At 38.2% G+C, this 13,840-nt stretch overlaps 2 protein-coding genes across 2 annotated transcripts in view; one reads left to right on the top strand and one right to left on the bottom strand.

The window, feature by feature from the left end:
- LOC120715711 (type II inositol 3,4-bisphosphate 4-phosphatase-like) overlaps positions 1–405 on the bottom strand; it is a 28,430-nt gene extending 28,025 nt beyond the window's left edge. Inside the window, exon 1 of the mRNA XM_040002800.1 lies at positions 271–405. The gene's annotated coding sequence lies outside the window, so the exon portion shown is untranslated. The remainder of the gene's footprint in view (positions 1–270) is intronic.
- A 125-nt stretch (positions 406–530) lies between these two features.
- On the top strand, positions 531–13,595 carry LOC120715715 (arfaptin-1-like). Its single transcript, XM_040002805.1, has 8 exons — positions 531–843; positions 2,831–2,931; positions 7,035–7,131; positions 7,858–7,970; positions 8,054–8,275; positions 9,234–9,391; positions 9,610–9,784; positions 10,313–13,595. The coding sequence occupies exons 2-8, from the start codon at positions 2,860–2,862 to the stop codon at positions 10,466–10,468; spliced, it is 993 nt and encodes a 330-aa protein (XP_039858739.1). The 5' UTR covers positions 531–843; positions 2,831–2,859; the 3' UTR covers positions 10,469–13,595.
- The last annotated feature ends 245 nt before the right edge of the window (positions 13,596–13,840 follow it).

The following is a 13,840-nucleotide window of genomic DNA, read 5'->3' as shown; positions in this document are numbered from 1 at the left end:
TTCTGAGTACTGTGGCTATATTATTTACGTAGTAATAGTACTGCACACGGTTTACATACTTACATCCTTAAGCTAAGGCTTTGTGAAAACAAATACATGAACATAAAGCGGAACAAGTGCACCTGCACGGTGCCACACCAAGTTAATGCTTGACATTAGTTGTTGACATGACGGGAAAATGTTTATAAAAACAACCGAAAACTCGACTAAATATCCGCACGTGAGATAAAGTGATTCACAAGTGTTTCCCGCTTTTTCCGTGTCTCTTACCGGCACAAAAAGTGAGTTTTGGAGGGGTAATGACCAACTTTACCAGCCGCGGTGTGTTTGGATAGACTTAGCCAACGCCACAGCGAAATAACGTTTGATCGAATCAAGTATCGCGAGAGTTGTCTGTCTTCCCAGATGCGCTACTAACGTGGAACTGAAATATGTCGCGAGAAAAACATCATTAGTCAGTTGAATTATATCCCATCGATTTACTGTTAAAAATGTGAACGCTTGTGCTTCTGAACGTTAGAGCGTTAACACTGGCTGTGCTAATATGGCTGTAGACGGTGTGCTCTAGGATGTTGAGGACTATTTAGAAATTCTCTAATACCTCATATTGCTATCACCGCCCCTCCAGGTGAGGACAGGAGGTTAACGCAAGCATCCCCTACAGAAAAACGAAAAAAACTTCCGGGTGTGTGTGACTTTTTTTCCTCGTTCTTGATTTTGCTTCACAACTTTTTAATTAGTCCAGTTTTCAGCTTGTAACGTTTAAATATGCGGAGCTGACGGCAGGGGAAAAAGCAGAAGCCCGGAAGAAGAAAAAGCAGAGTTTCTTTTAAAGCTGTGAAGGTAAAAACTGTCTGCAGTGTCTCGAATGGGCGCTGTCTGTTTCTGTTTAACTTATTTGATGTCAAGAGGGACTTAAACACGCTTTAATCCGCCTTTAACGCGTATAAACTGATGTAAAAACTGGATTTAGTTACTTTGTCATGTGTGAAAATACTTAAGAAGTTTCTTGCAAAACCTTAAAAAAACTCTACTTGTATGAGGCTTTTAACTTCCAGCTCGATGTAGCAATAAACTGGAAACTGAGTGAATAAGAATACAGCAGGAAGCTTTTACTACACATACAGGCTATTACTAAGATTAATGTCGTAAAATGATGCAGAAATTCATTCTCTTTTTCTGTTTGTTTGTTTGCTTTTTACCTAATCATTGTTAGTTTAGGTTTCCTCTCCATTTTTAACCTGCAAACTTCTCACTAATCCAGCTGCAGAAAATCTTTAGAATTAAATAATAAAAATTACGAAGAACTAAAAAAGATGTAAACAAAGCACCTAGGCATTTGGTGTGTGTGTGTGTGTGTGTGTGTGTGTGTGTGTGTGTGTGTGTGTGTGTGTGTGTGTGTGTGTGTGTTTTAATACAGTTTTAATTGATTTCTTTATTTTATTATATTAGTGTCATTGTTATTTTTTTTATTGAAGCTTTCATTATTAAAAATGTAAACATTTTTAAGTAAAGCATATGAAGTTGTGCGGTAAATGGGTAAATATGACTACATTTTATTCATTCTAATTTTTAATTAACTCTAATTGTTTCATGAATTTCTTTTTCAAGGTTTTGTAAAACTTAAAATGAATTTAAAAATAATGTATATGCGTAACAGTAGTTTAAACAAAAATGTTTTAAATTTCTGGCTTTTATTTGGCTCTACTCTGAGCAACAAAAATGATAATTTTGTGTTCACCGACTTGTTGGTGGAAGTAAAGCATATTTCCCTTTTAATAAGCAGAAGTTTAGATTAGCTTAATTTTTCCTGTTGCATTGTTTATTTTTTAAATGCGGCCTTTTATATCACGTTTGCATAATAACTTTGTCTGGATCATTTCTGCCTTGTGATGTTACACGTGAGGTCAAAGGTCACCGTTACCTGCTGATCTGTCTTATCGCACACTTATAATGAGAGGTTTGTACTTTAAGTAAAGTTAAGTAAAGTTTAACTTTATTACCTGTGTTACAGTGGCTATTACTTGTCCATGTCATAAGAGTGCTTCACTGACTCACAGGCCCCGTAAATGGCAAACACGTCCCAGCTCGTGAGTGATTCATGCAGCTTTTGGGTAAAGTTGTTCAGTCAGCGTGTGTTTAAACTCCCTCTGTAATGTTGTCAGTCTGTTTTAAGATGGCACGAGGTTTGTTTTGCAGGATGCAGGGTGTGTTTAAAGCATTTGGAAGTCAGATAAGCCTTCATTTGCGGACTTTCATTTTTTTAGAGCTGTGCACTTCTGTGACCAATAGGTGGCGTTAGATTCTAGACTGAAAGAGATGCTGATCCTGTTTGTGCTTTTATTCTATCATGTTTTCCTTTAACTAAAGTAATCTTAGAAGCAAGTCTCACACTACATGGCATTTATTTTGACTGTTATTTTAAAGCAATATTGAATATATAAGCAATACATACACAAATTTTGTTTAAGGGGCCACCCAGGCATAAAAACCAGTCATATTCACACTGGCTTAAACAAAAGGTGTACAGTTGCATCACGTCAGTGTTGTCCTGGTTAAACATCCAAAGATAGTTTGACTTTAAAAGAGTTCACTTACTTTTTTTTGTTTATTTTATGGAACACGGTGAATAACAGCATTGTTACTGATAATAATAATTAATCAATAGTCAAGTAATAGTCAGGTGTAGCTTAGCTTCTATTAAAGAGCTCATTCTAATAAAAACAGGTGGTGAAATGATTGGGTAGAAACACCACTCTGAAAAAGTTTTCATAACAATCACGTGAACAAGTTTTTTAACAGCACAGATGATTGTTTTCTGTTTGTCTAGTAAAAGAGGAGCGAGGGAGGAAGAGGAGGATGGCCGTGGTGGAGCAGAGAGGAAGTGTCACCGTGGCGTCCGCTGTCACAGAGGAAGAAATTCCTCCAAAGGTGAGCCTGTTCGATGGCACGAGCAATAAGAGTTTAGTAGGACCTGCTTTTTGTGAAGAAGGGGGGAAATATTGTTGCGCAGATGATGGTAGGAGGCAGAAACATGGACATGTGTATATATACATGCAGATAATGGCACATAATGCTGGATCTGAAAATTTTAGTAGATGCCTTTTAACAGAGGATTTCACTGAATTTAAATATAATTAGAATAGAAAAAAAGACAAGTTTAGAGACAAAATTGGTTAAGATGATGGAGGACAAACAGTGAGTGTAAAGGCTGTATTGTGAGGTCTTGTTGGGAGAGCGATGGCAATTTGAAGTGGCACTAACATATCACATCACTATCAAAAAAAAGTGTTAGGGAGATGAATGTTAACAAGCCTTCTTCAGGTTCCCCCAAAGAGGCATTTTCAGACTCGTACTTGTACTAGCTGGATCTTGTTGACCAATTTGTCCTTTTTGTATTGAGCTGAACTGAACAGCGAGTGAGTCAGGGCTTTTAAAAAGTACAGAAAATACGCTGCTGTTAACAGAAGGTCTGTGCTTGATTTAAAACCCATAACAAACAAGAGCTTTGTGCTGAAAATGAAAGGAAAGAAGTAGAAAATTATAAGTGTTTCATAATCATTGGAAAAAAGTGTTCAGTTTATCAACCAACCCATCAACTCATGTAAGCTGTAGCCATCCTGAATAACTGATTGTACTCGTCTTTAACAGGGCAGGCTGTGGTTTAAAGACCACGCCCCAATGCTGCTGGTTTCCAGTAGAGTAAACATCAGCTCATTTGTATAATCCACAAACAGCACTGTGGACGCTTTTCATTGGAACTAAAAAAAGTCCAGTGTACAAACTAGCACGTTCTACTTTAAAGCCCTCAATGAAAATACTGGAAAATCTTAAACGACCAGTAAAAGTTTCATGTGAAGGACAACAAACGACATGCCGTTGCTCCTGCCGCCGCTCAGCAGCAAAGCATCAGAGCGATGTGTAGATTTAAAACAGACCTGTGGTTAGTGCACTTGTTTTTACATGTAATGCATGTGGCTGTGCAACCTGGCGGGCAGATTCTGTAATCTTATTAGCTGCTGCCATGACAACAAAGGCAAACTGGTGCGATGAACATTCACAGTGAGCAGATGAATCAGTGATTCGAAGACCGTTGTTGTGGTTAATATTAAGTGTGTGACAGCGGGAGGCAGGAGTGGTGCTCCTTGCATCTACATGTAGTTGCTTTTTGTAAACTGGAACGTGTCAGCTGCTGCTCGTGAATATCCAGCAGCTTGTTGTTTTGCTTTTTTGTTTTCACGACCGGTGACTGACTGAAATAAAACAATGGTTCTTTTTATCATGCTTTCAGTGGTCACATGAGAAGGTTGACGCCACACACGTTACACTTTAATACGAGTAAACTTGTGAAACCTTTTCTTTACATTCCACTAAAAATGAACCTTTGCTAGACAGACCTCAGGGTTTATGCGTGTGTGGAAAAAATGTAGGCTGTAGAGCACAATTAAAAAATACAATTTTGCAAAGCGTCTGAGTAAAAGCTTACATTACACATAAGTGTTCAAACATACGGTCTTACATTCTCTCCTGCATACACACAAACACAAGAATAATGGGAGAAAGATTCATCTATAAAACTCTGTTCTCAGCAGTCGTTTACAGTAAGCCACAACCTCAGCCGACCTGATGGGCTGAGGAAGGTGGTCCAAAGCGTGATCACCTCGCAGACTGTGGTCAGATTATCAGAGAAAGTGACTGATGTTATAAGGTATCAGATGGGGACATGTGGGGCTTTATATCTTTTTAACAAAGTTTTAAATGAATTCTGAATTTCACTGGAAGCCGGTGAAGGAAAGCAAGAATAGGTGTGATATGTGAGCCAGAGGGCTGAGAGATGCACGTGAATTAGTTCGAATAATCAAGGTGGAAGAAAATGAAAGCGTTTACTGAAAGTTGGATATTATTGGATGACAGTAAAGGTTTGATTTTATTTATTTTTATGCTGGATTTCAAATTGTAATGCTGATTTAAAGAAAACAGTGAGGTTCTTAGCAGATGAGCTGATGTTGTTGGTGAGGGGGGCTGATGTGATGTTACCTCATTTGAGATGTTATGAGGGCCAAACACAAACGTTTCTTCTATTGCCACAGCTAAATAAATGAAAAGAACACAGAAGTCCCAAAAATGGTGGATCCTCCATTTCACTCAAACCTGGAATACAAACTTGTTGGATGGTCTGTACCATACAACAATCCATGCATCACATAAATCCATTCTCCACAAAAAAACCACCATTAACATGGTCAGGAGGTCCAGTTCAGTGACTAAGAGATGATGGATTACCACAGCTCTGTATCTGGAAACTTGTCAAAGTGACTGCACTCCTAACATTATGCCTTAGAGGTTTCCAAATGGATGATTTATAAAAACATGAGTCTTTGTGCAGTTATGATGGAGGAACCATCCTTAGAGGCCAAAACAGCTTTTTATTTGCAAACATGTTTATTTTGGATATAAAGTTGGGGAGCACTTTGGAGCCAACCTCAGGTGAACATTTTGTGCTTCAGTCCCAGTGGTTGTTGTGCTGGTTAATCATATTCATTCCACATTAAACTGTCTCTTTAATCTCTCATTTTCTTTCCATGTATAAATTAGTTAGATTAATTTGATGACAACACTGTAAAATATATTAACTAGATTGATGGTTTGAGTTGTTGTCTAAAAACAACATAGAACCTGGTGGGTCACCAGTCATGGAAACTTTGATGGCTCAAGCCACCTGTGAAACCTCAGATTTGAAAATCTGCTGTTCGATTCAAATGTTATACACATAAATGGAGACCATTGGTAGCACCAGAGTTCTTCAGGAATAAACATTAAACATGGTGAAAAGAATAAATGAAATGCCTCCATCCATCCATCCATCCATCTTCACTTATCCAATTCAGTGTCATGTGTTAACTTTATTTACCAAACATTGGTAGAAACTACTACAGACTCCATTAGTAAAAGAAGGAAAGTATTGAAGAAAAGGTATGAACCATTGAACCCAGATCTCTTCACAGCTTAAATCACAAAAAATAACTTCATGTCTGGCCTATAGTTAATAGATAGAGAGGATATCTATAGTGGACTGATAAGTGGAGAAACAGTTTCTCGATAAACCTCTGTTATTGGACCTTTAATAACTCGCCACAGAAATCCGGACCCTTACAGTCACATATAAGCTCCTCTAACCTTTGGAAAAATCCAAGGTGGGCACTGAGAGGCTTGATTTGCGTCACTGTGTCCCTCGCTGTCACTTCAATGTGGCACGAAACCTTTGAGCTAATTTCCTGCAGCACAGTGAGCCGTGTGTGTGTGTGTGTGTGTGTGTGTGTGTGTGTGTGTGTGTGTGTGTGTGTGTGTCAGTGTGTCAGTGTGTCATTATTCCATTAGAAAACATATGTAAGATATGCTTACTGGGTACAGTAACTTAGAATCTACACCCTGGCACTTTGTCAAAATTAGGAGACCACACTAAACGACTGCCCCTTGTATGTTAGTCAGTTGCCTCTGTTTTGGCAGATAAGGGTGACCAGTGTGAAATTAGTCAAAAGAAATGCTTTACTTTCCAGGGGTGGCATGTCTGTAGCTCACTGGATAATTATTTAATCGTGCAGTTTATAGCAAACCTACTGAAAAGTTTCAATTAATTGATTTTTTTGTAGCTAATTATGAGCTGTGTCATTTCCTTTCGTTGCTGTTGGGTGCTACTGGTTAATGGAGATTGTTAGAAGTGACAACACTGGGCCTTTGGCTTAAGCTAGTCTATGGGGTAAGGTGCATGTTATTCATAGACATGCCAAAACCTCGCATCAAGGAGGTGATCGATTGCTAGCAAAAACAATTGTTTGAAACTGCTTGATTTGCATTAATTTGCGAGTATAACTGAGACCAGTCTAACCCCACAGACCAGTCAAAATTAGAATTTTGAGAAGGTCAAAGAGATCTGCAAGTAACTTTTAGATACAACAAGCTGCTTGGGCACATCATGTCCTCAGTAGACCGTATAATGATAGAAGCCGTTAATTAAACAGTGATGTTTTTTACAGGAAGCAAACGGTAATGGCAGCCACGCCAGCAACGATGTTACTGCCCCCACAGCTGAGACCACTCCAGATGTTCCAGAGGAACAGAAGCAGAGCAAAGGTAAAGAAGTGAAGGACTTACAGCTGAACACCACCCACCTCTAATGCCAGTGGTGTAGGATATTCCAGTCCATTGGTAGACTATAATTTGGCCCGTTTATTCAAGTACCTTGCATAAAGTTTTAATGTACTTTTATTGTGCTTTGTACTCCATCTCACGTATTTTAAATCTTTAGTTACTATTATTTAGCGTTTTTTAAATACAACTCTCCCAATAAATTGGGAAGAAATATTATTAGACATAAATGTACCCAGCACAGTACAGGTAATTCAAATCCTCTCTAGCTACAATATTAAAGTGATATACATGTTGCCCAGTCAATAATAATAATCATCCAGTAATGTAATGTATATGATTCCACGTACAGAATATTTTTACTTGAGGTATTTTAAGGATATTTTGATGCTCATCTTTGTCCACTAGAGGGCGCTCCAGAGTGTGAAAACTGCAGCAAAGTCATTAGACTCCTGTTGCATCCAATCAAATGCACTGTTATTGCTGCTGATACAAGCATCACTATACTGAAGTGTAACTGTACGCACATTTGAAGTGTTTTCATAGAGAAGTGCAATATTATTTATGTGTCTGTCCAAAAAGTTAACATTTTAATAACTTTAACAGCTTTTGTAGATCCAGTCTGATCCATACATTTTAATAGTTGAAAGAGATTATTGAAATATTATGATTACTTCTTTTTCTTTGTCAAATTTTTGACCCCAACTCCAGGTTTCTCACTCACACCTGAGATACCCCAAGGTGTGGTGATTCAAGGTAACAACAGCAACCCTGCCAGCGAGAAGTTCAGAAGAGTTCGCAACTGGAGCATCACCAAATATAAGGTTGGAGGATTTTGACTAGACTTCCTGTTACTGTACTTTGGTGCCAGATATAATCATTTACTATCGATCTGGTCTCCCCACAGTATACCAGGCAGGCTCTTTCGGAGAAGCTTGGCCGTGGGTCTCGTACCGTGGATCTGGACCTGGAGCCCCGCCTCGAGCTGCTCAAAGACGACCGACAGCGCTATGAAAATATGACCAGTCTGGCTCAGACGCTTGCCAGTCAGCTCTCTCAGCTCACAGTTACCCAGAAGAACCTCGGGGATGCCTTCACAGAACTCAGCGTCAAAACCCCAACTCTGCACGTAAGTATTGGGGATACAAGCTGCTACTTTAAGTCTACCTGCTAATGCTAACAGGATTACATACAGTAACCTTTGATGTATTTAGAATTACTAGATCCAGTGCTGGTGACATGCTGAACTCTAAGTTTCTTTGTCCAAAGATTATGTATAAAAATCCCCAAGTTATGCTGTAAAAACACAATCTCCTGATTGTTTACTGTTTTTGGTCGTCATATTGATTGTGACTTGCTGAAATATTTTCCCGAATGATAGATGTCAACACTCAGGTATAACTTCCACATTAGTGCCAATAAAGGAGTAAAAGTCGAAATCTGCTAGTTTACCTGCTAGTGCAGACAGATTGTTTGGTTCCCCACCACAGACAGTATGAAAGACCTCACTAATTAAATAATATTAATGATAATAATAATTAAATAGTGAAATCCTGTGAAGCCCAGATCTGAGAGCTTTCGTCATTAAATATCTTGGTATCTTGAAACCAAATGTAACGAGAGAGCTGTGACTTCCAAATATTCACTGGCTACATAACTAGCGTGAGCTAGCGTTATTCACTGTGGGCACTTGGAAGAAGCACAAACGTCACATAAATTAGATTTTCAGAGTCCTTCACACTGAAATCTCTCAAGCTGTCACAGGGAGAGTCAGACAAGCTTTACAGCATTTTAAGAAATTGGTGATAAAAAGGCTTTAATATATGGAAAAAGCTACACAGAGTCCATGTAAACCTTAAGAAATCTTTAAGAAATGTTTTGATATCTTGTCCAGTCATAAACTGGAATCCAGAGGACGATATCGCCATTAAAGATCTCGGGTTCAAATGATTTGCCATTTTTCTGATTGTAAACTAACCTAACAGATGATTCAGGTTCATTTAACCAGCTATAGTTCCCATTGATGTGGCTTTTATGTCTCTATGCGTCATGCTTACCTTACATTTTCTTTGTAATATAAATACCAGCTGGAGTTTGGCATAAATGCAGACGCTCAGAGGTTTCTCTCCAAGAGCGGCGAAACGCTGACGGAAGCCATCAACGCCTTCACATCTGACATGAACACACTGGTGAACAAAACCATTGAAGACACAATGATCAATGCTAAGCAGTATGAGACTGTCAGGTGGGTTAAAAAGCACACTTCCTTTTTCCCTTTCTCAATAAATTCATGTGCTGTGACAGTGACTCTGCAATCAAACTAACATCCAACCAGAAAGAAGCAGGGAGGTTAATCTCTGCACCCACGCAGCAGGAAATTGAGATCAAATGAGAGATGCCTAACCACTACAACACAACAGGGAGCTTCAGTGCACACATCCGTGTCAATTTCCTGTCTTCCAGGATCGAGTATGATGCGTTCCGAGTCGATCTGGAGGAGCTGAACATGGGCCCCCGTGATGCTGTCACCGTGCCCAAACTGGAGCAGGCCCAGAAAGACTTCCAGACTCAGAGGGAGAAGTACGAGAAGATCCGAGACGACCTGTCAGTCAAAGTCAAGCTGCTGGAGGGGAACAAGGTGACATTATTGGATTGATCTTTACCTTGTGCATCTGAAGTTAGGGAATAAAAATGGAGGGTGACGACGTATGACTGAAACCATGTGACAAGTGAAATAGTTTTTAGCATCTTTTAAGGTTTCTCATCGTTTCCATGCATTTTTTTCCCCAAATTATTCGACTATAAAATATTCTGTCACATTAAGCCATATTTTGTTGATATGACTACTTTTTATTAGGAGATGATGATAATAATAATGTTTATATAATAAAAACAGTTGATCAGGTTTTCCCCAGTAAAATACTCTTATTTAAATGACAATACGATGCTAAAACAAAGCGATGTGCACCGTTTTTATACCTGGTACAACAAATTCCCAATCCAGTGTCACTGTTATAGTTTAGGGTTTTAGCTAACTTTCTAATCTGCAGTGTTTCTAAGTTGGAATAACAATAACTTAAATAACCACATGTGAATTGAGTAAAATTATTGTAGTGTCATCTAACACAGTTAATAAAAAAGTGTTCTTTTTTTCTTTCCTATGCAGGTCAAAGTCCTCCGTAATCATCTGTGGATGCTCCACGGAGCCTTTGCAGCTCACAGCTTGTCCTGTCAGAATTTCCTGGAGAAAAACATCCAAGAGGCCGGAGAACATCTCAACAACGTCAGCACCGATGTCCCCTCCTTCCTGGAAGAAAGTTGACACAGCAAAGCAACAACCAATAGAGCTGTAAGGCAGAATCGGAGGGAGTCAGAGGAACATTTGGCATTCATGGATTCTCCGTGAGAAAAGTTTGGGAGTACTCAGCTAGAAATGTTTAATGTGATTAATTCATTTATACCAGAGTGGAATTTAATTTGTTAGATTTGGGATGAATTTCCAGCCTCACAAAGAGCTCTGGAAACAAAGTTGAGTGTTCGCTACAGAAAATTGGGAGTTAGCAAAAATAATTTATTTGGGATGTAGAAAGGGTTTCATGGGTTCTGGTGTAACTCATGGAGGTCTGGAAAGGCCTTGAAAAGGTCTCAAAATGTGAGTCTGTAATAAGTCTTAAAAATAATTCTGATTTAAGAGAAATATCATCTCTCATTCATTCAGTAAAATGCATTTATTCATAGACATACAAACATTTGCACTCTCCTGGGTTTCTTACCTCTGTTTCAGTGTGTTGGGGAGTAAATCCATCTAATCCTCCAGGAGTCAGTAAGCCTTTCTTTGAACTTCCAAAATCCTCAGCCACTGCAGTCACAAGCTCACAGCTCCCGAAAGTGCCTCAACACCACTGCTGGAAAACAGTTTCATAGTCAAAAAAGGCTGCTACAGTTCTCTTGTCTCTACCAGCAACATTAAGCAAATTAAATCTGAGTGTCAAATATCTGAAGATATCAGCAGAATCTAACTGGTGTGAAAATATCAGCTAATTGTTTTGGGGTTTTTGTCATTTTCAACTTCTGTTGATGCTGAAACCTAAACCTAAAACAAGTCAGTAACCTTTGGATTTGATGTGCGTATTTGTATATCGATAAAAACCAAAATGCCAAACTCAAATCCAGCAACTGGTTACGTGTGATTCAGATTTTGTGTCTTATTTATTTTGACTGCTGAAGAATGGCCACCTCCAAATGTAGCTATCACAGTATCACTGTTCTTGGCTGGTTGCCACTTGGTTTACATCACAAGCAACTCTGTCACCTCTAAAGGTCAGTCACAACAAAACAGTGATCGTGATGTCGATAGTGAGCGTTGGTTGTCAGTATGCCAGAGATTTTGGTTTAAACCCCTGGTCTGATTGGCTGTTGGTCATGTTCTTCGCTTGTTCCCGGTGCAAAAACATGTTGGTCCAATGGTTGGCTAATAGCCAAAAATGTTGGCGTTTATCTAGTATGTTAGCACTGCTTGTTGTTTAATACCAATCTTTCAGGCTTCACCAGTAAAAAGGTTTTCCTTTTTATTTTGGACGTTCACATTAAGAGTTGCACATTAATAAAAGTTGTAGAGTTTTTAAATAAATAACCACACAGGCACTGTTTTTTTTTTCAGTAGGATTCATCTTGCTGTGTGTTGGTCATAATACATTGTTTGTTTTTTAGAGAAAGACAGACTTTTAGGGAACATTTGAGCAAAGTGTTTAATGGGTAAAGCTGTAAGAAAAGTTTTACTATATGTCGACCATGGTGCCTTATAAGTATAGAAATGTTGGCTAAAAACAACTTTCCAGCAATATTTAACCATCAGCCAAATATTAGAGTTGAACTAACACTCCTATTAATGTACAGGTTCCTGCACACTTCTGTTTTATTATTTTCATCTGTAAGCTACACAACCAAATAAAGACTAATGAAACCAGTTAAGTTCCAGGTTTAGGCTGTTTACTTTCTGAGCTCAAATTTTTTTTGGTGAGGAAAGGTCAGCTGAAGTTAGCCTTTTCGGGGGCGACTCGGGAGCCAATGCACTACTTTTATATTCGTAGATATGCATTATTTGAGGATGATGAACACATTTGCTACCTTGTTGTTTTTGTATTTTCCCAAATGAAACCAAAAATTTGGGGACTCTTCCATTGATGGACAAAAAAGCAGATGAAATGGTAAAATTGTGTTGAAATAATATTGGGGGGTTGATTTGCTGGTGCCTGTTCCTGTTATTTTGTCCATCTACCGTATTTTCTTGCGCACTTTGCACTCTATCCAAACCATAGTCTGCCATATGCATTACTCATAATATTGTAGTAATCTTCATTGAATGACTCCCTTATGTTATGTTGGCATGTATGAATACTCTTATGTTTGTGTCTGTATACCTCAAGACCAAATATGCAATGACTGTAAGATGCAGTGCAATAATGTCCCAACGACCTTCTTGCATGTAAATGTGTAAACTGCCAGTGACTTGAGTTCCCCTTTCCTGATGTATCTGTGACTTTAAAGGGAATTTCCACTGGGTGTAAACTGATACTCCTGTGATGTGTTTGGTGACCAAAATCACTTTCAGGCTCGACATCTTTAAGAAATGGTTTGGTTTGACTTTAGATTGTTAGAGGAAACCGTGCAACATTCTGATTGTTTTAAATTATATTTTGAGCTTGAATCCACACTTTTGATCCAAGCTCATTACTTCTTGTTTGTGTGTGGTGAATATATTGATTGACTGCTAATTTATTTTTCGACAATTTAAAAAAAGAGTAGTTTGAAAAGTAATCTTATCTCAAGGTCCATTTACTAGATTATTTTTCTTGAGCTTTCAGTTGCATTTGGTAGAACACCTTAATATTAGCTTAAAGAGAGGTTTCTGGGATTGCGCAGTCATCAGTTGTAGGAAATCTGCAAGACAAAGTTGAAAGCTAAGGAGAAAATCTAATAAGATGACCTTGAATTTGTTTTTGTGGGTTTGTATTTGATGTGTATCTTTTTTTTTTTCTTTCATTAAGTCAGATGGTGGTTACACCCAACTTGCCAAATCTAATATGTCTAGAAAAGATAAGCCACAGTCTTTGAACTGACTGAATTGAGTCGACTTTGTCTGCTTGTTTTTTATTGAAGCAGAAAGAGTTTGGGGTTTTCACCAGGCAAATGAAAGTTTGGGGATTTTTCCACCAACACCACCACAGTTTGTTGTCACCTGGCTTTGTTTCAGCAGTTTGATTATCAGTCAGCTTTTTCTCAGGATTTTACCCACAGGGCTAAAGTAAAACTGAAAGTGAAAATACAAATTTTGCTTTTTATTCGACGTGAAGAAAAAGGACCAAAATGTATGTAGACACAAGGCAAAATAATTTTACTCTGTATTTGTTAATAAACCTATGAAATAAAATTGATGAGTGTACAAATATGATAGATTTTGTTCATGAATTTCTGGCTTGATTTTGACAGTTTGACTCTGTAATCATTTCAGATTTTACTCAGATTCATCAAATCTTTTCATTTTAGTTTCACAAATTCCCGGTCAGATTTTGCCAGGTGCTTTGGTTTTTCTTTTTTATTTGCCAAAGTCTGTTTGTTTTTGTTTTTTTGTTTTTGTTTGTTTTTGTTTATCCTCACAGACTGAAAAGTATTTTCGGTGGCTGGCTATCATCAG

This window comes from Simochromis diagramma, unplaced genomic scaffold, assembly GCF_900408965.1.
Source record: "Simochromis diagramma unplaced genomic scaffold, fSimDia1.1 OVJJ01000457.1, whole genome shotgun sequence".
Classification (NCBI taxonomy): Eukaryota; Metazoa; Chordata; class Actinopteri; order Cichliformes; family Cichlidae; genus Simochromis; species Simochromis diagramma.
Note: the sequence above shows the minus strand (reverse complement) of the source record. Positions and strands in the feature narration are given on the sequence as shown.